The 25,279-nt window shown below is 36.3% G+C and overlaps 1 protein-coding gene across 1 annotated transcript; it reads left to right on the forward strand.

The window, feature by feature from the left end:
• Nucleotides 1-23,750, forward strand: LOC121417177 (CCR4-NOT transcription complex subunit 11-like). The gene is made up of 11 exons (XM_041610771.1): nt 1-141; nt 4,604-4,709; nt 6,366-6,500; nt 7,929-8,039; nt 8,963-9,132; nt 10,467-10,599; nt 14,708-14,914; nt 18,055-18,204; nt 18,914-19,018; nt 21,224-21,274; nt 23,017-23,750. The coding sequence occupies exons 1-11, from the start codon at nt 98-100 to the stop codon at nt 23,182-23,184; spliced, it is 1,380 nt and encodes a 459-aa protein (XP_041466705.1). The 5' UTR covers nt 1-97; the 3' UTR covers nt 23,185-23,750.
• Nucleotides 23,751-25,279: the final 1,529 nt, after the last annotated feature.

Below are 25,279 nucleotides of genomic sequence, written 5' to 3' on the forward strand. Positions count from 1 at the left end.
AAGCTCCGTTACTGTCGCCGTACCCGCCGTACTACCGGGAACTCGAGTTGAATTTTGCCGTACGGCGTAGGCCAAGGCCAACATTTCTGAAATTAGAATGGACCAAGGTTTATCAAAAAAGGACAGCGTGAATCTAACAGGGTATGCTCATTTTTTTAAATTTCATTCATTGATCACAATTGTTAAATGCAATTTATCTGTTTATTGCCCTTCTCCTTTCCAGCACGGATATGAATGTCTGGGACTGTGCATTGGCGGGTCTGCAAAGTTCTGCATCTTTTCTAACCCAGGGAACTCCCGCCCGCTATGCGGGCGGGATTGCACGAAATGGTCTTTCCAAGGACCGTCTTTCGTGTCTCCCATCTTTTATGATACGCTATGAGCGGGGTGTTTCTGAAATTTATGATAAAGAATAAGATTCGTAAGCTTGCTTTTAACAAATTTTATACAATTTCATGATATATCACATCATTTTATAAACAAATATTTTGTTTATTTTAATGGACGACGAATGAAATATGTTTGCAGATGATTTATTTAAAATGCGTTTCACATGGCGCATCTTAAAAGATGGGCGACACGAAAGACGGTCCTTGCAAAGACCCTTTCGTGCAATCGACCCCAGGACCTTACGCAGAGGTGCCAAGTTCAAAGACCAGCTATAGTATGGGTGAGATTTTCTGTGAATCTGAGTGAGATCACAGACATTGTGTACTTATGGGGATAGGTTGTGATAGTTGCGTGAGACAGAGATTTGAGGGGATGAACAAGAGTCCAAATTCTTGAGTCTCACGCATAATGCGTGAGACTTGGTAGCTCTGCTTACGTGTAATTGACCATACTCACCTGACTAGCGTGAAGTATGGTCAAATTAATTCTCCGAATAAATAGTTAAAACAGAAATCAAGCACTTACCACGATTATATGGATGAAGGTCTAACTAGCTATATTACATGATTTTTTTTTTTTAAAATACAGACAAATTATACATCACTTGAAAGGTTTTTTCAAGACAAATTCAATGGTGTAGACCAAATTACAATTGGAGCACCATAACTGAAGATATGGCCTCTTAAAGGGACGCTATACGCGGAACTTTTCTGCCACCCAAGACAAGTACCCATTGGGTGGCAGATCTACAGGTACTTGTAGATCTAAGAAACTTCCATACTTTTTTTTCATGTAGGTTACTAAGTTAATTTGACTAAAATGCAACACAAGAGGTGATCTTGTAGAGCATGGCTGTGTTACCTTCATATTTTTCTTATTCAAACAGCTTCTATTTGTGAAAATATAGTATACAAGAAGAAAGATAACAAATTAGAATATAAAGACAAGAGAAGTGCATGGCACGCTTTGCGTTGTTAAAAAAAATTAATCAACTCTTGGGGGTCTCATTCCTCAACAGACTTTAATCAGAAAATAAAAATGAATGTCCCACTATACTTCCCGGTATCTGTAAGATTTATATCATTCAAAAGTAGAAAATTAAGTTTTGCAAGTAATTTTTATTTTTCTTTCAGTTTGGTTCACTCTGTATTCTGTATAATTACCATGATGTCTCAAACTTGTTTGCAGATCAGAAAATGCAAGATCAGACAGCTGGAGCTGCAACAGTAGCTAGAAATGTACTCCACTGCTTAGAATTATAGAATATATAAACATTGAATATATTGGAATATATAAAGTTAAAAAGCAAGTCTCTGACATTATCTGAATTTCTACTACATTTAAAATCACATTTACAAAATAATCTCCCTCCTAGTAAACATAATAAAACAGGGACCCATTATTGTGTACATCATGTGAATTGATGAGACAGCTTATTGATATGATGACACAAAACAACAGAATATAGATATAGTCATGTATCTATTCATTTTGATACCAGTACCAGGCAGCAGTCAATGCATGGTCTGCGCCTGTACATCATGAAAAAAAAAATGAGACTGGAATTAAACATGCTTTAATTCCCGCCTGTTTTTTTTTCTTGAAATATTAAGTTGAAATTATCATTAATTAATCATCAATACACATAATTCATGCAGAAATCAAATGCACAACTTATCACCTACAACTAATTTCAATGGATTTAACAATAACATACATGCATCAAGTACCACACCCACGGCCACCACGCACACTCACTCCTTTCGGTCAGCCATGGCACCAAAATCACACTCTAGGCGGCACAACATGGGCTTGCATTCGCCTCTTGCGCAGCTATGCGACACATTCTTATATATCAAAATTAGATTTTCTGATACAAATACACTTCAAAGAATTAATTTATATCTGATATTTGACTGTTCCCTGGGAAATTTTCTGTTTATACGGCTTTGAAGTAAGAAAATAGAAATATGATTTACCTTAAGTGTCCAAAAAACTCCTTTTTGTAACGAAAAACATTGCCGACATTGAACTGAAATCATCACTAACTTGTAGAAGAAAGTCTGCCGATTTTAATGATACATAACACATGGTTATTTGATGTCCCTAGAGGGCGTCAACAAGTAAAAGTAACTTGCAAGATTAACCCGGTTCTGGAGTCATATTTTCCAAAATGGCGACTTTTGTGTGACGACGAACAGGTGGTGCTCTCGAAAACGGCCTTAAAAACAACATTTTGGCGATGCAAATGTGAGTAAATTGACTAGAAATAAGAAGTTTAGATATAATAGAAAAAGATCGTAACATTTTATGAAAAAAGGATTTGAAATGTTGATACACTGGCTCAATGAATTTTGCCCATTTTGTGTGTTGGCAGAATAGGAAATGTGTTAAACGCGAACCCGTTGCGATCGCTAGTCTAACGAGTGGCAGATTCCTGGGCACAAACTGGAACCTCAAAAAAAACCGAAAAGTTCTCTCCTACCCCAGTCTCGATCGGCCATTTTGTTACGATTCATAACAAAAATGGCCGATCGAGACGGGGGTAGAAGGAGAGAACTTTTCATTTTTTTGAGGTTCCAGTTTGTGCCCAGATGTCAGGAAACTGCCACTCGTTAACGTAGCGGGCGGGAGTTCCCTGGGTTACATCTTTTTCACTCACACATCTCACTCTCGGCTCAGGCTCAGCTCAGTCAAAGAATCAGTTCGAGGAGCTCTCTAACACTAAGTTCGTGGATAGGGTCATTAGGGTTAGCCAGGGAATCCTAGAGACTAAAAATCATTTACTAATGTACTCTCCAGTCTCCACGGAGCCAGGGCAGTGATTTCGTCCCATTCACATGCGTGTACGGATAGCCAGGAGTAGCCAGGCGGCTTCTAGAGAGTAAAAATCATTTACTAACGTAAGCTTACTCTCATACGAAGCCAGGTCTTCCTGGTCATTGACCCACACGACGGAAGCCAAAACCTGAAAGTTTCACCCCCGCGATTTCTACTTTCCTTCTAAAAGATCTAGCCCTAAATCATGTACATGGGATGTACATGGGATAAAACTTCATGTCCAACATTTCTACACTCTCATTATTTTTTGAACAAGAATTCATCCAAAAAAATGAGAAAAATATTGTGAAAAGACGGAAGAGACTTGCCCGATGTTTACGCCGCCATCTTGCTTCCTATTGTTCTTCGCCAAGGTTACAGACGCGTGTGTCGGGTAACGTTGGCGAAGAACAATAGAAAGCAAGATGGCGGCGTAAGCATCAGGCAAGTCTCTTCCTTCTTTTCATGATATTTCTGTCATTTTTTCAATGAATTCTTGTCTAAAAATAAAATCCATAGCATAGAAAGAGAGAAAGTAGAAATCTCGGGGGCGAAAGTTTCAGGTTTTGGCTGCCTACACGCACATGTATAGAATAGAAGCCTGTGCTTCGTAAGAGAGTAAGTTACGTTAGTAAATGATTTTTACTTTCTAGAAGCCTCCTGGCTATGTACGGAGCATGTGTAGATCTATGTGTTGCCGTGAAAAAAACTTTCGCCTCCAAGATTTCTACTTTCCTTTTAAAAGAGAATAGATTTAACAGCCCTAAAATGTAAATGGGATACAACTTCATTTTTGACATTTCTACGACATTGATTTCATTTTTAACAAGAATTTATTACAAAAAAACGATGCATATCGAGGATATGTGTCTCTAACCTAGGAAATACAATCATTGCTTTGAATTTAGGTTCCACCACTAAGTTTTGTTTTATTGTAGGGGAGATCGGGGTTAGTTGGAACATGGGCTAAGTTGAAACATCGTAATTTTCTTTAAAAAGGCCTGTAAAATAAATTTATGCAATACTGCCCTCAATTCATTGCTCTTAATAATACAACAGTGTTGAATTATTACTGCAATAAATTGAGGGCAGTATTGCATAAATTTATTTTACAGGCCTTTTTAAAGAAAATTACGATGTTTCAACTTACATGTACCCCATGTTCCAACTAACCCCGGTCTCCCCTAGTTCTTGAATATTTGAATACTCATTTTCTATAGTCTAAGCTACTTGTTTACTTTTTCAAATTTATACTGTAGTGTAGTCCATTTATGCTCTGTTTATCATATATGTACGTGTTTTGAATTGTAAATAAAAAAAGTGGAAAAATGGATTCAAATCAAACCATATCAAAACTATTCTTAGTCTAGTTTTAACTTATTTTCTTTATTAGGTTGCTCTGGGATGAAGCAACAGCCAACAAGTCGTTTGAATCTCTAGCCCAGGCTTTTCATGGAAGCTTCAATAAACAAGAACATTTCAAAGTCGGATCATCACTGGTACGTAAATGCAGGCGCGTATCCTGCAGGGCCTCGTCTTACAAAGAGTTGCAATTGATCCAATCAATCCTAACTCTATGAAAATCCATCAGTGCCATAATTTTTTCTACGGGAAATTTGCAAAATGTCTTACGTAGACAAAGGAGAACACACCAAATTGTCAAGAAATCAGTGAATTTATGGATATACATTCATATCTAGAAAATCTTTTAAACAAACGTGCATTTTATATTTTGACTTTGCTTGCTTTCCATACATTGTAGTAGCGATTGACCGGATCAATCGCAATTCTCTGTAAGACGGGACCCTGATCAACATCATACTATGGAAAGCAAGCAATGCCTACATTTAAAATGCACACTCTTCAGAAAAAAAATGTCTAGATATTATGTATATTCATAAATTAATTGATTTCTTGACAATTTGGTGTGTTTGCCTCTGTTTACAAATTTCCTGTCAAAAAAATTATGACACTGATGGTGGATTTCCATAGAGTTACTATTGATCAGATCAGTCGTAATTGTTTGTAAGACAGAGCCTTGATCCTACAGAGCATTTCATGGGCCCAATTGTCTGGGGACAATAGGTACTCTATCATGCTTGTGCATGCTGGATGCTACATGTATGTAAACACGTTACTCTTTTGGGGCTATATGTTTGATTTTGATTTACGGTATTACTCTAATCAAATTTAGCCATTGATGTATAATTTTGATAGAGCTCTAATAATTAGCAGAAATTTTATTTCATTTTAAGGGTTATTTTAATGGAGTTTAGTCATTGAAATTGTGCAATACACTTACAAGATTAATTATACAGGGCTATATTTACAGATGTCTCCAATTATTCTCAGGAATAGAAATAAAATAGGCCTAATGAATTTTAGTCATTGTGATGTTTAAAGGTTAATGCCAGTTGTGGTAACAATATCAAAATGAGTTCATACAGAATCCAATGAAATGACCACCAAAGTGTCTGTTCGCATGAATAAAACATATGTGCCAAAGGATTCTGGAAGAAATTGTGTAATTGCTGAGAAATCAGCAAATAAGCACAGAATAATACACTGTCCCACGTGCGCTTATCTGTGTTGGTGATCTTCAGTGTGAACATTTTTCAGCGTAGATTTCAAGATTGCACAAAGTTCAGTTTATGTAACTGTACAAGATCTAGATCCTCAATGATATACATTACAATTAAGCCTGGTTTTACAGACTTTCTCATGAAATCAGTGTTTGCTGCAACTACTGGCATTTCTCTTTAATTCATGTTGAGGTCTTATTTTTAGCAGTTTGATTTGATTTGATTTATTATTTTCTTCTGCATCCATAACATTTGTATAATACATTTTTCATAACATAATAAACATAATATGTTAGCATTTTTGGCATAAATTGTAAATAAAGATTACTAAAAAGATAATTCCAGACAAAAATGATTAACTATATGATGTTCACAATTTGCAGGAGAAGGATTGTCATCATAAGCAGATTGCTTGAAAAAGATGACAATCCCAAACTTGATGTGATGTTGTGATGTTTGATGTGATGTTAGATTGTTGCCTTGATAACACTTTACAAATGAGCTCATAGCGTTATAGATTTTCATTGTTCTTTATATTTGTTAATAAGATATTATGATTTTCACATTTTATAGGTCCTTCTCTTAAGCAGCCCTGACCTCTTACCCACCCCACCCCAGCGGCTAGCAGCCCTATTCTTGTTATGGGAGATGTATCGTGCAGAGCCGATCGGCAACAACCCCTTCGCCCCTCTTTTCTCTCTTGTATTGGTGAGTACGCTCATTGAAATACATTTGCAGTGCTGTATAAAATAACACTGATTGACATATCTCAAATTCAAAACATCTTGAGGGTTTATTTTGGATTGTTCTAAAGCCAATTAGTCCCATTCCAAACTTTTCTATCATCAGGGCTCCGTAACACAAAGGTTTGCGATGAATTGCAAATATGAAAGAACCGCACAGATTGGTCCCTGGTCAGTATTTTAAACAGAATGCGCTTGTAACATTGATATTGATTGGTCAGTCGATTTAGCGATTGATCGCTAATCTTTGTGTTACGGAGCCCTGGTCCAAAATCAGTTTGTCCACTATTCACATGGTCTAATTGCATTTCGTCCACTCACCATTTCATATAATTACCAGTTGGTCCAATAGCCATTTAGTCCATATACCATTTGGTCTAATTGGACTAAGTGTTAATTGCGGGAAATGAATGAAAAGAAAATAGGTATTAGACCAACTGGTTCTGGCAAATAGACGAAGTGATTATTGTACCAAATGGTTGTTAGACGAAATGTTGATGGACAAAATGGCATTAGACTATAAAATGAAGGTAGTCCATTTGATGAGTGGACGAGTTGGCAATAAACAAATTTGGTAATTTACCATCTCGAGGAAAGCTTAGAAAGTCTTTAATTTAGATATGACCAAAGTGGCAATCTTCTTTTGCCTACCTGTAGAAATTCTCTTTACAGGAATTACACCATTTTCAGTTATTTTTTCTTTCCATCGCCATAATTCTAATATACATGTACAGCTTTTCCATAACTGTTCTTAGAATCTGTAAAGTTTAAGTAAGAAATTGGGTGGCTTAGGAAGACTGCAGACAGCCGATGATTTGTGGTAACTCGTAAGTCATTCTTCCATTCTGAAAGTCATGGGATATACATGACTTAAATAAGTAGAATTTATCGTCGCCCTCTCAAAGAAATGCTGTTTAGCGTAATTTGGCTCCAAAAAATCGACGTCATTATGACATAATAAGTAAAAATTCCCACGTGCTTTAGCACATAGATGCGTCCTTTCTCTGGGAACAAGACGCTTCTTCGTTCAGTGTGCATACGCGCATACTTGACCGATTCGAGCTAGCGGCCTATCTTCGGTATAAACTGGATCAGTGGATTGGGTATTTTTGTTACCGGAAAAAGGGCGTAAGGTATTCCTTCCTAAGATTAGAAAGCGTTAACCACATTGTGCTGCACTCGACCCAGGTGAGGTGAATGGGTTCCCGGCAGTATTAATTCCTTGAATGCATGAGTGCTGAAAGGCAGCTCAAGTTAAAACTGGTGTAATAATAATAACAACAATGTTCCTTGGAAGAGATTGTTTTTACATGGATTGCACTATATAAATGCCTGTTATTATAATATTGTTCTTATTATTAATATATTTATTGCGTAATTTTCATTCAAACAGACAAGAACTGAGGAGGACAAGATCAGTGGTCCCACCCTTGTCGGTCCCATTGGCAAGTCAGAAAGATATTTTCTTTCTCAACTCATCTCAACCTCTAATCCACCTCGAGAGGTAAGACCTATGTGAACGCAATATTGCCACCAGGGGCGGATCCAAGTTTTTCCAAAAGGGGGGGGGGGCACTTTTTTAATCTAATTTGTATATACCTATATTTAACTGTATTTTTGTGATTGATTGATTGAAATTAGTTTTGAATTGAATTGAATAATTTTTTTCACTGTTTTATGCTTGCATTCCAGGAATGCACCAGAAGCAGGAAATTGATAACAGGGAAAAAAATTAAATTGCTAGATCTATAGTCTGGGACAGGCAAAAAAAAAAGGTCTTCACTTTCAATGGGGGGGGGGGGTACACTTCTGTTTTTAACAGCATTTTTACATTACAAATTTCAGTTTTGCTTCTCAAAAGGGGCACAGGCCGGCTTTGCCCCTTACCCCTGGGTCCGCCAGTGATTGTCACACTGTATTTCACTTTGATTTCTTTCTGGCACGGTTGGTTGTGTCTGGACTATCTTTTGTGTGTGCAAATCAGACTTGTATACATGTAGACCCATAACATTTGTAGTTTATATTCATGGTATACTTGTAATAATGAAAGATTGTATTATTACTGGTACCAAAAAAATTGGGATCTGGTATTTCTTAATAGGGATTCACAGAGCCATTGTCGATAACACTTTCAAAATTCTGTATGATAATGCACTTTTTATCAGAATTTTTTGGCATAAAATATATATATATCTTGAATCCATTATTCACAAAGAAATTCATATTTACAATGGAATGTGATTGATTTCATCAAACTTGAGTATGGAAAGCGAGTGACATCATCTAGAATGCCTTTAAAATGATGTCTTCTGAATTTGATACACATGCACACTTTTTGCATTGTAATAGTTGTGCTTTATTTTACGCTCTTTAGACAATTTTCAAATAAGTATTTAGTTATTTCTCCCTTTATTTTGTTTTGTTTAGCTATTCAAGAAATCTCCACGTCAGATCGTTGCGATGGACCCCGGTCCGAATGCTCCTCACATTGACATCACCGGTCTCCAGCTCGCCCTGGCTGAAAGACAATCAGAACTGCCCAGTCTGACCAAGGCTGGTTTGTCATGCATTATGAATGATCCTGACCCTGATGCTAGGTAGGGCAATGACCTTGTAATACTAATGTTCAAAAATTCAATCAGGTAGCGTCACAAAGGTCTGATCATTCCATCATTATCCCCAATCATCATCATCCCATCATCATCATAATCATCCCCATCATCATCATCATCATCATAATCATCCCCATCATCATCATCATAATCATCCCCATCATCATAATCATCCCCATCATCATCATCACCATCATCATCATCATCATCCCCATCATTATCACCATCATCATCACCATCATCATCATCACCATCATCATCATCACCATCATCATCACCATCATCACCATCATCATCACTATCATCATCATCGTCATCACCTTTGCCATCATCATCACCATCAACATCACCATCATCACCACCATCATCACCATCATCATCACCATCATCATCATCACCATCATCATCATCATCATCATCACTATCATCATCATCGTCATCATCACCTTTACCATCATCACCACCATCATCATCACCATCATCACCATCATCATCATCACCATCATCATCATCACCATCATCGTCATCACTATCATCATCATCGTCATCATCACAATTACCATCATCATCATCACCATCATCATCATTATTACCATCATCATCATCACCATCATCATCATCACCAACATCATCACCATGATCACCATCATCATCATCACCATCACCATCATCATCATCATCACCATCATCATCATCATCACCATCATCATCACCATCATCACCACCATCATCAGCATCATCACCATCATCATCATCATCATCACTATCATCATCATCGTCATCACAATTACCATCATCACCATCATCATTATCACCATTACCATCATCAACACCATCATCATCATCCCCATCATCACCATCATAACCATCATCATCATCACCATCATCATCACCATCATCATCATCACCATCATCATCATCTTCATCATCATCCATCATCAGCCTCAGCAGCATCAAAATTGCCTGACATTAGCTTAGGGACTGATAATTCAAGCAAGATATTCAAAGAAGTCGTGTCCAGTTCCATTTCACTCATTTGAGGTTTGAAATGAACTATTTGGAAATATTTCAAGGGAAATTTGGTTCTTATACCAGTGTAGAATGTTTTGATAAATTTATCTTTCAAGAAGCCAGTTCCTGAACAGAACAGTGCCATCAGGATGAAGTACGCAAAAAGAGAATGTGATGTCCCAGCTTTTCTATTTTTGATATCATGCTTCCGTAGTTCAAGGTACATAGTAGAAGCAAACAATAATTATATCAGACATCAAGGCAATAACAACATATTAAACCATTTCTTTCATTCTTTCTTCCTGTAGCTCCACCTTTGACCCCCAAATAGCTCAGCCTGTAGTGGAAGCCCTGATATGCGGATCCAAGCCTCCCATGCAAACGACCTTTACCCCCGAGTTCATACGCCTTCCGCCCCCGCTGCACATTTGTGAGGATGAGGTATGTGTTTCCATTTTTTCCAGGAAAATAAAGTTGCGTTTAAACGCAAGTCAGAAAATCAAACGCAAGTCCCAAATGCGCGCTGCTGATTGGTTGAAAATCAAGTTGCGCATGATTTTCAGAGTTGCAATCGATTGCAACTCTTTCTGCAACGGGCCCCAGATGTTCTATGCTACTGTACTAAGATTCATTCCTGTCCTATTGAAAATATACTTAGGTGTGCAGTAGATAGAGGTGAAAGCAGCATGCTTCTGATGTAATCCTCAGATTTCATGTCACTCAGTTTAATAGAAAATGGTGTTCTTTCTTCATTTGTGCTCATTTCACAAAATTTATATGTAAAACCTGACTTATTTGTCTCTGTACTTCTAAATAATACTCCCAATAGGCTGAATTTTGCTGTACTTACAGATTTTGATGTTCTCAAAACTTTACTGGAAACAAATGTGTCAAAATCAATTTATATCCTTTTTTTCTCATTTTTTTCCTCATTTTTTTTATTTTAGCTGAAATTTGTTTGTGAAACTTCTGTTCTATGCTACTGTACTAAAATTTATTCCGGTCCTATTGGAATCGCTTACCTTTTAATCTTAGACAATCACCATCTGTTGCTTCATTTAAAAAGGGACTTAAACCTTTCTCTTTTCCATTCCAGATTTTTAGGATTGTACGTTTTCATTTGTATACATGCAGTTGTAACAATCTCTTTTTCTTCTTGTAAGCGCTTTGGGCCATTCTGGGAAAAGCGCAGTATATAAATAATAATAATAATTGAAAATATACTTATGTGTGTTTGAGGTGAATGCAGCATGCATCTGATGTAATATTCAGACTCATGTCACTCATTTTTTTTTTACAATGTTCCTTCTTCAGTTATGCTTATTTTACAAAAAAAATTTAGTAAAACTTGACTTTTTTCTTTGAACCTCCAAATTATTGCATGCAGTATGAATTTTGCTGTGGTTACAATTTTTGTATTCTTAAAAGTTTACTGGAAACAAATATTGTGTCAAAATCAATTTATATGTTTTTCTTTGTTTCATTTTTTTTCTTTTAGCTGAAATTTGTTTGTGAAACTTCTGTGACAATATTAGCTGTAAGCAAATTGCTTATGATAAACCAAAACAATCATGGTAACAGTTGAACACATTTGCTTCTTTGCCAATTACAAGCCAGAAAAAATACAGATTAGGGCCCCATCTTACAAAGAGTTGTGATCGATCCAATTGATCTCAACTATATGGAAATCCATCATTGTCATAACTTTTCACACCTTAGTTAACATTTGAGAGAATCTCTCTCAGACTTCAAGAGAACGATGAATGTATGAATATGCATCATATCTAGGAAATATTTTGAACAAATTTGCCTGTCAAGGTGACCGCACACCTTACGACTGGTCTGCGACCCGATTTCAGAATAAAATACTGTAGAATTAGATGCCATTATTTGGACTTGGAATATCTTACTGTGTAATGTTCTAAATCATCGTACGAATACCTATGATCAAATTTGTGACTATGCTATCATGATAGAAAAACAGCGAATTTAATATCTAGTCGTAATGACGTCATAGCAGTCGTACGACTGGCTACGATTTGAAACTAATTTGGACTTTACTCCAAAATAAGGGCTTTCAATAGGAGTGGGCTATAAATGGGTGATTTTTGGTTTTACTGTGGGAACAGTTTTTTTGTGTTCCTTTTACCTTATCTCAATATGAAATGACAATATTTTTTGTCTCGGGTCCGAGAAAAAAGTGTGCCGGGCCAAAATCCAAAATGGCCGCCAAAACCCCCCAAAATCACAGTTTTGGCCACAACTTCTTTATTTGGTGGTCTTTTTCTCTGGTTTTGGTGTCTATTAATATGTTTTAGGGGGCAGGCAATTTGTTTTTCCTATAATTTGCCCTTTTAAACCATTATTTGTAGAGTTAAAAGGTAATTATACCTAAATTTTCCAATTTTTATAGCTTTTTTCAGCCAAATGTAGGTTTTATCATCCTGGAATTCTTGGATATTAAATGGTACGAGGTCAACAATAGCAAGCAGCTTCATAGAGTTATATTGCTTTTATTCCTCTACCATGGGTTTTACGGATATTAGTGAAATATATCTTATTAAATAAAAAAAATGTTAATTATCCATAGGGGCAATACAGTATACAATGTACTGTTACTGTACATACTACACTGCCATTGACCACCATGACATATGACAAGGCCTGTATATAAACTATAGTGTCATAGAAATACATTGTAAGCTCTTAAGGTTTAAAATTAGATTGGGAATTGTGAATTTGATTGCTTGTCAGCTGATGTACATGATGAAACCAGCAACGTAAATTGCACATAAAATATCACATATCATATACGTACATCACATATCTACGTGTAGCCATATCTTCTTCATTTTGAGGCTTTTTTTACCTGGTTGTGGTGTCTAACTGGCCTATGTTTATGGGGTCAGGTAACTATATAATCATGGTAACGTTGATCAACAGCCAATCAGAACCAAGGATTCCATGTAAGTTACCATTAAGTTAACATAATGGTAAATTTTTATGCACGGGGCCCAGAATATCTACAGTGTAAATGCCATGATGTGGGGTTAATTACCTTTCTCCGCCCCCTGAATTAGCATATGTGACAAAACATGTCCTCAGTTTCTGAGACAAAATATATCTTCAATTTCTGAGGCATCTAATTCTAAACCTAAGAGCTCATTTATAACACTATAGTTTATACATGCCTTGTCATGGTGGCCAATGCATTTATGCAGTGCAGTATGTACAGTACATTGTATACTGTATAGCCCCTATGGATAATTAACATTTTTTTAAATTTAAGATATATTTCACAAATATCCGTAAAACCCATAGTAGAGGAATAAAAGCGATATAGCTCTATGAAGCTGCTTGCTATTGTTGACCTCGTACCATCTAATATCCAAGAACCCCAGGACGATAAAACCTACATTTGGCTGAAAAAAGGCTATAAAAATTGAAAAATTTAGGTATAATTACCTTTTAACTCTACAAATAATGGTTTAAAAGTACTAATTATAGGAAAAACAAATTGCCTGCCCCCAAATACATATGAATAGACACCAAAACCAAAGAAAAAGACCACCAAATAAAGAAGTTGTGGCCAAAACTGTGATTTTGGGTGGTTTGGCGGCCATTTTGGATTTTGGCCCGGCACACTTTTTTCTCGGACCCGAGACAAAAAATATTGTCATTTCATGTTGAGATACATTACAAGGAATAAAAAAAAAACTGTTCCCATATTGAAATTACAAAAAAAGTATTTTTGACCCATGTATAGCCCACTCCTACTTTCAATCTTTCAAAATGGTTATAATATTATTTTATCAATTAATTTTAACCCAAAATAAAATGATCTGTTCCATTCACATCTTCAGAAAATGAGCAAGATGTGATTTCTTCCAAAATCGGATCCCGAACAGTCGTAAGGTGTGCAGTGGCCTTTAGATGTTGACATTGCTAGATCGGATCAAGTATATGGAAATCCATCAATGTCAGATTTTTTTTCTCTAGGAAATTTGCTCCATGTACATGTACTTTGAAAACAAAGAGAAGCATACTGAATTGTCAAGAAAAAACAGTGAATGTATGAATGCACATAATTTCTAGAAAATGTTTTGAACAAACCGTTAGTTTAAGATGTTGACGTTGTTGGCTTTCCATAGTTTTCATAGTCTTTGTAAGATGGGGCCCAGATCAGATTGCTTGTCAGATGATATTGGTATTAAATTGGTATTGGTATTAGTGGAGCGTTGTGGCCCAGTGGATTAGTCTTCAGACTTTGAAACAGATGGTCGTGTGTTCGAATCCCAGCCATGGCATAATTTCCTTCGGCAAGAAATTTATCCACATTGTGCTGCACTCGACCCAGGTTAGGTGAATGGGTACCTGGCAGGAATTTATTCCTTGAAATGCCACCGCGCTGTAAAAGGCTGCAGGGCTAAGGCCAGGGTAATGATATCCAATTAAGCGCATAGGGACGCATTTGGTAGTGATACGCGCTATATAAGCATGTTGGTATGATTATTAAATGTCATTCCTACTGTCTTAACCTCCTTTCCAGTTGTTATGGATGAATCCGTCTGATGGCAACCACACCATCGCATGGGACACCACAATGTGCATGACGAACAGTGCTGGGCAGGAGGTTAAGAGACTCATGGGTAAAGCCTTTAAAGAAACACTCATGCTCCAGCAACAACAGCAGCTGCTCAGCGAGCTAGAAAAAGATCCCAAGCTGGTTTATCACATAGGATTGACACCTACAAAGGTAAGGAAGATGGGTTTAATTTTCAGTACCTTGGGTATATATTGCAGGCCTCGAAATAGGATTTTGGGGGGGGCAAGGCCACTTTTTGAGGGGCACTTTTTCACTGAGGCCAGGCAGCAGAGGGCACCAAGGCCATACAGAGGGGCACCAAGGCCACTTTTTAAGGGGCATGTAATAAATTATTTGTAGGTGTTACAGTTTCGCGGCGTGGGGGGGGGGGGGCTTTCCATAGTCGATGCGCTAGTGCACAGCTAGCTACATGCAGCTGAGCCCTTTTTCTTTCAAGTAGTGTCCATGTGACTTTCATGTACGTGTTCACTTGGACAAGCCTAAATTCAACCTTCCAACGATCGACATCAAAACAGCGCGCGCGACATTTGTGTAGTACACATACGGAGCTCGCGCTCGTCCATTCTTATGCTGCAGCTTACATAGCATATGTAAAGCGCGCTAGCGGCCGGCCGGCCGGCCAGCTGTGTATAGCTAGCTCATCGTTCGGCGCGGCTTCGGACTAGACTGCATACATGCACTGGACGTCGCTGGTAAAGCTAAGGTATTGAATACTTTTTGAGATCGGAGAAAAGATTTCTTGCTCAGAAAAAAAGGTGCAGACTTTCAAAAGGGGCACATTATATATCAGAAAAAGGGCACATTATATATCAGAAAAAGGGCACATTTATGAGAAAAAGGGCACCACGGCCGTATAAAAAAGGGCACATTCTTAGTGGCCGTAACTGTTAGCAAAAAGAAGAAGGGCATGACGGCCAGTAATGGGGGCATCGACGGCGATGGCCGTCGATTATTTCGAGGCCTGATATTGTAGTCACTCTTTTGTAGCAATATTGGTATCAGCTGCTTAGCGAGCTAGTAAAAGATCCTAAGCTAGTTTATCACATAGGATTAACACCTACAAAGGTAAGGGAGATGGGTTTGATTTTCAGTACCTTGGGTATGTATTGATGTGACTCTATTGTAGCAACATTGGTATCAGCTGCTTAGCGAGCTAGAAAAAGATCCTAAGCTGGTTTATCACATAGGATTAACACCTACAAAGGTAAGTGAGATGTGTTTAATTTTCAGTACCTTGGGTATATATTGTAGTCACTCTTTTGTAGCAATATTGGTATCAGCTGCTTAGCGAGCTAGTAAAAGATCCTAAGCTGGTTTATCACATAGGATTAACACCTACAAAGGTAAGGAAGATGGGTTTGATTTTCAGTACCTTGGGTATGTATTGATGTGACTCTATTGTATCAACATTGGTATCAGCTGCTTAGCGAACTAGTAAAAGATCCTAAGCTGGTTTATCACATAGGATTAACACCTACAAAGGTAAGGAAGATGGGTTTGATTTTCAGTACCTTGGGTATGTATTGATGTGACTATATTGTATCAACATTGGTATCAGCTGCTTAGCGAACTAGAAAAAGAGCCTGTATTGGTGTACCACATTTCATCAATGCCTATGGAGATAAGAAAAAGCATTTCATTTTCAATGCCTTGTGTATGTATTGATACCCTTTGCATGGTATTGGCTGCCGAGTAGTGAACTAGAGAAAGATCCCAAATTGGTTTTTCACATAGGTGCAACTTCTGCAAGAATCATTTAGACAAAAATATTTTTTTTTAGTTATTATCATACTTGCCAAAGTTGTACAGCCATTTATAGTTGATTGATGACTGAAAGAATCTAGGAGCCATTCAGAAGAAATAAATCTTATTTTGAAAATGATTATTAACACTGGAATAGATGTACATGTTGGCCTTCAGGTAAAAGTTTGATTTTGTTATAAACAATGGTGACAGATATTCATTAACCACACCACACACTATTCAGTCTGATAAGATACGATTTTTCAACAAATCATATTTTCTTTTTAGTACCACTTTTTTTCAATTTTAAAGGAATAGTTCACCTTGACAGAAGGCTTATTGTAAATATAGTGGAATGAAATAATAAAAAAATATTGCCGAAGGTTTGAGAAAAATCCATCAAAGAATTAAAAAGTTATTAGAATTTTAATAATTTGATTTATGACGTCATGTGCGAGCAGCATTTCTGCGTAACAAATGGTAAAATATCAATGAAATGTCCTTTTCTCAGAAAATTGAAAATGGTCCTTACTGTACCTTTTGTATATCAATAGACATGTCATCAGGAACCATTAAAAAAATGAAATTCATGCATTTTATTCATGTTCCATAACATTTGGGGCAGCTGCTTGTTTACATGTACATGTATGACGTCGCAAATCCAAAAGTTTGAATAGCTTTTTTAAAGGTCAAGTCCACCCAGAATAATGTTGATTTGAATCAATAGAGAAAAATCAGACAAGCACAATGCTGAAAATTTCATCAAAATCGGATGTAAAATAAGAAAGTTATGACATTTCAAAGTTTCGCTTATTTTCAACAATATAGTTATATGAACGAGCCAGTTACATCCAAATGAGAGAGTCGATGATGTCACTCACTCACTATTTCTTTTGTTTTTTTATTGTTTGAATTAGACAATATTTCAATTTTTACGAATTTGACGATTAGGACCTCCTTGCCTGAAGCACAAAATGTTAAAATAATGGAATTCCATGTGTTCAGGGAGGAATGAAACTTCATTTCACATGACAATGACGAGAAAATAAAAATATTTCATATAATGAATTACAAAAGAAATAGTGAGTGAGTGATGTCATCAACTCTCTCATTTGGATGTAACTGGCTCGTTCATATAAATATTTTGTTGAAAATAAGCGAAAATTTAAAATGCCATAACTTTCTTATTTTACATCCGATTTAGATGAAATTTTCAGTGTTATGCTTGTTGAATTTTTCTCTTTTTATTAAAATCAAGTTTTTGTTGGGGTGGACTTGTCCTTTAATCGTTAACAGATTTCCCTAAAACCTTCAAAAATATTTTAAATTATTTTTTCTGCATGTTTTACAACAAATTTTCTTCCGGGTGAACCTCCCCTTTAATTGATTTTATAGGTTGGAATGTTCATACATTCACCAAATGCATTGAAAAATCAGAATGCAAAACAGATTGTTTAGTGTGTTGCAATCAAACGATATGAGCTGATCTAACAATATTTTGAAAAAATGAATCTATTTTTCTTTCTTTTTGTATTATCACTTTGCAGCTACCAGGGCTGGTAGAGAGTAATCCCCTTGTTGCCATAGAGATCTTGCTACGTTTAATTCAGTCCAATCAGATCACGGAATACTTTGCGGTCCTTGTCAACATGGAGATGTCTCTGCACTCGATGGAGGTTGTCAATAGACTAACAACGGTAAGCCATAAAAGAACACTAAAGCCATTTTGGTTGATATATGCCCGTGTCAAAATTGGCATAATCATGTCGGAAGGAATTCGATGGAAAAGTTGCTGTCATGTTTGTTACAGGGATAGAGGGCTAATATTTTGCATGTTTATGAAATCACACTTGGGTATCGAGATATTATATTTCATACTTTGATCAATAACATCTGAAAAAAAGAAGATATTACACTTTGCAAGTTTCGCAGTAATCCATGTTTTTCATGACTATTTTTTTCAAGTCTTGCACGATTTTTAAACTACCTTTGTGGTGAACACAAAGGTAGTTTACACATAATCGGAGTTACACATAATTGCTCAAATACATGATTTCATGTACAATCAGTACAAAATATTCTTTCATCGAAATATTCGTAAAAATGTGTGATTATTTTTGCTTTTATTGATAAGATCATTTACTTTGATACTATTCATGCCTTTCATGATTGAAATGTCATCAACAAGTGTTGTAAACAAAAAAACATTATAAAAAAAAAATTAAGAAAACAAAGATATAGCTAAGGGATTGAAAACAAAATCACAATAAAATATATAAGAATTAAATCTTGGTACAGAAATTCTATCATCAGTATCTTTGTCGTGATAGTTAATATGTTTAAAAAAATGAATACAAAGAACAATCACAGTGCATTCTTGTTTTGTGTTATGAATAATTTCTGCAGGCAGTAGACTTGCCCCAGGAGTTTGTTCATCTCTACATTTCCAACTGTATATCGACATGTGAGACAATAAAAGACAAATCAATGCAGAACAGGCTTGTGAGGCTGGTAAGTAAGCCTATGAATATTGCACTGGCTGTATATTGGTGGCTAGCTTTGATCTCCTTTTTGATTCCCTTTCTCCCTCTCTGTCTCCCAGTCTGTCACAACTTTTATTAATTGCTATTTATTACTTGAATTACGGTGAAGACGTCTACTTCTGCTCCTACTACTACTACTTCTACTACTACTAGTACTGCTGCTGCTGCTACTCCTACTACTTCTACTTCTACTACTACTACTACTACTACTACTACTACTACTACTACTACTACTACTACTACTAGTAGTACTAGTACTAGTACTACTACTACTACTACTACTACTACTACTACTACTACTACTACTACTACTTGTACTACTATTACTACTACTACTACTACTACTCCTCCTACCTCTACTACTCCTACTACTACTACTACTACTTCTACTACTATTACTACTACTTATACTACTACGTCTAGTACTACTACTACTACTACTACTACTACTACTACTACTACTACTACTGCTACTATTAGTACTTCTACTACTACTACTGCTATTATTATTATTACTACTTCTACTAAAACTACTACTCCTACTCCTATTTCTACTACTCCTCCTCCTACTTCTTACTACTACTACTACTTACTACTACTACTACTACTACTAATAATAATAATAATGATGATAATACTATTACTACTCTTACTTAAACTACAGTGACAACCACTGCCGCTCTTTTCCCCTGCATACGCCATCCTTTGCTTTAAGCTTTCTACAATCTTTGCATACACCACATCGCACCACCACCCCTCTCTCTCCGTCATGTTTCTTTATTTTTTCCTCCATCTCTACTCCCTCTCTCCTGTAAAAACAAAATAACCCCCTTCCAAATCCATGATGGATCAATCAATTAACCCATCCTCTTCCTAATGCTGCTCTTTGCATTTCAAAATCAATTTTCCATGCTAATATTTAGCACCCACATCTCCACTGAAGGAAATAAATACCCAAATAGCCCTAAACTCAAATATTTATTCAGATGTGATCCATTTGAGGGGCATTTGAAATCAAATAATATGCCTTTCAACCATGACTGATTCATTGATGTACATATGCCACAACATCTGGAAGTCCTGACAAGTTCCTGACAGCTTTATTTGTATTTGCATCCCCTACTTACACAGGTTTATTTTACTTATGGGTGCGATGTTCTATTGCTTTATTCTAGAAATGACCAAATTGGACCAAAGAGAATAATAATTTGAATTCTTTTTTACCTGCAGTATTTTACCTGATTTGTACTTGGTTTTGAGTAACTTTAGGCAGGAAATCCCCAAAAAGAATTTTGATTTGAATTCAATATTCAATCTGATTTTACTTCTGCCTGTGTGTGTGATGTTTTTGTATTACTGTATGCTACGAATTGCCAAATTAAATTTAACTTTCAAGCTCTTAGTGCTTACAGTACTATTTTGTTTAAACTACCCAAAAGAATTTTCAATTGAATTTTGTTTATGAAAAGTAGTGATACAACCAGCTGGTAATCGTACATGTGGGCATAGAGGATTTGAGAATTAGGCCTTTGGATATAAAGACCAGGGCCCTTGCCAATTCACTTTAAGAAATGGCGTTTCACCTTTTAAACTTCCTGCATATTGGATGCATTTCTAAGTTTTTTTATTATTTATATCCCATGTATTTTTGGTTACTTTGTGCATTTTAATGCTTTATCTCCCTTGTCAAAGACTTATTACGCAACTTTCGATAGTTGAAATTCCAGTCATAATATTTCGCCTGCTATTGTTTTACATGTACTCTTATACATTCACTATGCTTTCATTGTTCTTGTTATATATTCTTCCTAAAAGAAATTGGCCTATTACTTCGATTTTGTGTATATATCTGCTACTTGTTTATTCTTTTTTGATGTAACATTTTTATGTTTTGCCAATTAGACAAATTGTTTGTAAATTTTGTAATTTGATATTGATTTCCTAATAAAACATATAATTATAAAAAAAAAGACCAGGGCCCTTTGTTATAAAGCTAACAATTCATTGTGGGGTTGATGTCTTTTCTACGATTGATTGCATTGTTTATAGTGCTTAGAGACATGTTTTGTGATAAGCGCTAAACAAATAATGTTTATTATTCATTAGTGATGATTTATCTGGCTGAATTTTCTGTTATAGCTGATGAATATCTTTCTCTCTTTTTTATCATCAGGTTTGCGTTTTTCTTCAGTCACTTATACGCAACAAGATCATCAATGTCAAAGTAAGTCATATTTTTCTTTGAGTTACAAATTTATTAAAGAAAAATGAATGTGTTTGCAGTTAACACTGATTTCATGAGAAAGTCTGTAAAAGCAAGGTTTGTTGTCAGTGAATATGATATGATTGATTTGATTTGATTTATTTCCACATTCCAATAACAAAAAGGCTATTCAAGTGTAATAACATATGCATACATACATTCTTACAATCTACTTGAAATATATTTATACCTGATGTTTTTTTTTAATTATTAAAACAAATTACAGAAAAAAATATATACATATATCGGCATAATACATTTTGAAATGTGGGAGACCTCCATCTTAAGCTTAGAGCTTGAAATTGAAGTTATCATTTAAAAGATCTAGATCCCGTACAGGTGCAGAAACCATACTTTTTGAATTATGAAATTTCAACTTAAAATGACCAAACAGGAGATCACCAACACAGATAAGCACATGTAGGACGGTGTAATATTATTTCTGGGAAAAAAAAGACCAAACATTTGGTTGGAATGACATGCTTTTTTTGCTTATTTCTCAGCAATTGAATTTTTTTCTGAATCCTTTGCCTCATGTTTTTAATTCATTTTTGTGGTAATTTGATTGGGTTCTGTACAAACTTGTTTTGGGATCGTTACCATGGTAATGTAAATTATGCTTGAATAGCAGCTAATGTGCCAATCCTTAAAAAAAAGTGTAGTAGCCTTTGTATATTTTAATCAATTGTTGATTCTTTGTGAGAATTCTTATGTGCAAATCTTAGGGTGTGTTTATGCTTCCACTGCGAGGACAGAATCAGCGATTTCAAACGTTGATTCAAAACGCTGATCATAAACGTGGTTCTGGGAGTGCTGTTTATGCTTAACTTTTTAGAGGCGAAATCACGATCTCCAGCTGGCTTCACAGGAAAGCGAGGTCAAACTGGGCGCGCGCTTTTTCGAAGGTTTTTTTTCCGAGTGTTGTTATTACGTGGATATAACATGGAGCAATATGACTGTATTTTCCAGCGGATTTTCATCTCACCGGAAGCATGTACCAAATAACGTCATTTAAACACGTTTACGATCGTGGTTCTGTTTATACTTCCCCAGAAAGTCTGATTCTAGTCAAACGACGTTTACAAACGCACCTTTTTGTGAGTTTATGATCGGCGTTTTGAAACAGCGTTTAAATGAAAGTAAGCATGGACGCAACCGTGTTTTGGATCAATCACGTTTGGAATGCTGATTCTGGCCTGAAAAGTGGAAGCATAAACACGGCCTTTGATATCTTTATATTTCTACGAACATAAATATATATTTTTCAATTATATCCTGACATTTTCAGCCTATTCCATACTTTGGAATATTTTTTTTAGAGAAAGAAACAGTCTTAAATAAAAAAGGAAACAAAAATAATCTGACACCCAATATAGATAAATTGTTGTGAAAAAATCATAAAAGCTATCCTGCATTGTACATTTTCATATCATATCCCCAATATCATAAATGTTATAGGGCATACACATTCATATAATCTTTAAATGAATAGTAATAGTAATAGCCCTATTGGGGGATTTACAAAAGCTAAGGTGAGGCTTTGATTTGCATGGTCAACTGTGGTAATAAAGTTTACATATGTTCAATATTTTGAGGTATTGATATTAATATGTGAACTGTCTGCAGTAGTTTAAATTGGCACTACTACACATGGTTGTCTGTGGTAAGTTCACATATGCCCCATAACATCTTATATCCTACAGGATCTCTTCATCGAGATGCAGGCGTTCTGTATTGAGTTCAGCCACATCAGGGAGGCAGCCGGTTTGTTCAGGTTACTGAAGACATTAGACAGTGAACAACAAAAGCAACAACCCTCGTCAACGTCACCACTTACAACGCAACAACAGAGTCAAGGAAACAAGAAATGATTGCCTGTGTTCATGTTACTTAAAATGTTAGACAGCGAACAACAAAAGCAACAGCCCTCGTCAACATCACCGCTTACAACCCAACAAAGGTCAAGCAAACAAGAAATGATCCCCTGTGTAAGATAGAATTGTACTTTTTTTCTGAGTTTATTGAACATTGAACCTTGAAGAAAATTACTCTTCTAAAGAGCATACACACTGTCATGTCATAGATTTATTTATATATTTACTCATTGACACATTGTGGAAGCGTTGTGGTGTAGTGGTTCTGACTCTCGCCTTGTAATCAGAGGGTTGTGTGTTCGAATCCCACCATGGCCTAGCATCCTTTGGCAAGGCATCAATCAACACTTTGCCATGCTCTCCATCCAGGTTTTAATTGGAAACCCGGAAGGATGCCTTGCAAATCAGTTTGAAAACGCTTGTTGGAATGCTCCTCAGGGAGTGGAGAAAGTACATTCATTGTGTTTAGGGCAAGCCAGGATCCGATGGGGGTAATAATATACCTGTAAAGTGCTTAGAGATGTCATTATGAGTGCAACATAAGAGCTGAATATGAAAGGAAAGCGAAGAAAAAAAAAGAGAAATTAAATATTTATCAGGAACTTTTATTAATATGTCATCTTTGTTATTGGAAGACATTCCTGCCAACTGTCCTGAATTTCAATGAAAGAGGGAGACACTTCAACTAATGCATCCCACAAAATATGAAACTTTTAGAGTTAGATATAACAATTGCTGCATATGTTTCGATCATAAATTGAAAATTAACAGTGCGAATAGAATCTCTTTGATTTGAGATGAAACACCCAGTGCATTGGCCACTCTTTGTGTAGTAGCTTTAAATACCGAAGCATGTCCAAAATGACTTGTGAATCTTAATCCAGTCTCCTTTACACAGTAGTGAAAGAAACTTTAGAAAGAAAACAAAAGATCATGAGCCATACCTTTCTTATGCAAGGTGTCCACATCCTTAAAAATAACAATAATACATAGAATTTGTAAGGCGTCTCAAATAGATGCTCAAGGAGCTTTAGAGCAAATTATACAGAAAGGGAGAACAAAAAGTTCATCGCAGGTTGAACTTACAAGGATAGCCTTTGATACATAGATGGTTGTCTGTCAAAAAGCATTGTTAAAGCGTCTGCCTGTCGAACCTAAGATCATGGGTTCGAGTCCACCCCGGGCGGATGACTGAAGCCAGTGCGTTGTGTGTAAACGTCTCTCCCCTGTTTCATAGATGCAGGCTATGTTACAGTGGAAAAATTCTCAGTCCCTCGGATAGGACGTTAAATGGAGGCTCCGTGTAGAGGAGATCACCACCTTTGCATGTTAAGAACCCACTGCACTATTCGAATAAGAGTAGGGGGAAATCCCGGTGTAGTGGTCCACCTGCATTCCCCAATCAGTTATACCGGGAGGAGAGACCTGTGGGTCACAGTTCTGTGTGTGTGCCCTTGTAGGCGACCAAGATTGGGTGGTTCCTCCAATGCGCCTTTGAATGTCTTTGACAAATATATGGTGCTATATAAATGCTGTGCATCATCATCATTATCCAAATCCGTATTCAGGTTGCCCTTGAAGGTGGTTGCTGATGTCTGTGTTTCCAAACCCTATGGAAGAGAATTCCACAGAGTCAGTCACGCATGATCAATGGTCCGTTCATTCCAATTATTTCTTTGAAATGGGAAGTGATGTGAGTGTTGGTATTTATGAATCAAAGAGTTATTGTGAATAGGGGAAGTCTCAATCTGTATGTTTGCAAAACTTTGTTTTGAAATTGAATTTTCAAACTCTTCTTGCTTGTCTATGCCTGAACTATTCATGTCATATTTGGTATAAAAATAAAGAGAAAAAAAGCTCAATTTTATCTAGATTTAAAGCAATTACCATATTTATGTAGGAAACCCAATTCCCTTTGTGTGAGATTCACTGTTCAGGAAACACTGCTTTGTTCCTATCTTCCGCATCTTGTCGCTCCAGTTGTCAAACTTTCCCTGGTTTCAGGGTTCACGGTTCTGAAGGAGAATGAGTATGAGGAATCTGTAAATATATTGTGTACATGTATATATTATTTGTAAATAAATGGCTTTGA

This window comes from Lytechinus variegatus, chromosome 6 (genome assembly GCF_018143015.1).
Source record: "Lytechinus variegatus isolate NC3 chromosome 6, Lvar_3.0, whole genome shotgun sequence".
In the NCBI taxonomy this organism is placed as follows: Eukaryota; Metazoa; Echinodermata; class Echinoidea; order Temnopleuroida; family Toxopneustidae; genus Lytechinus; species Lytechinus variegatus.

Coding starts and splice junctions, on each gene's coding strand:
- LOC121417177 (XM_041610771.1), top strand. CDS start 98: ATGGACCAAGGTTTATCAAAAAAGGACAGCGTGAATCTAACAGG. Junction 8,040..8,962: donor CCTCTAATCCACCTCGAGAG/GTAAGACCTATG, acceptor TGTTTTGTTTAG/CTATTCAAGAAATCTCCACG. Junction 18,205..18,913: donor TTGTCAATAGACTAACAACG/GTAAGCCATAAA, acceptor TAATTTCTGCAG/GCAGTAGACTTGCCCCAGGA.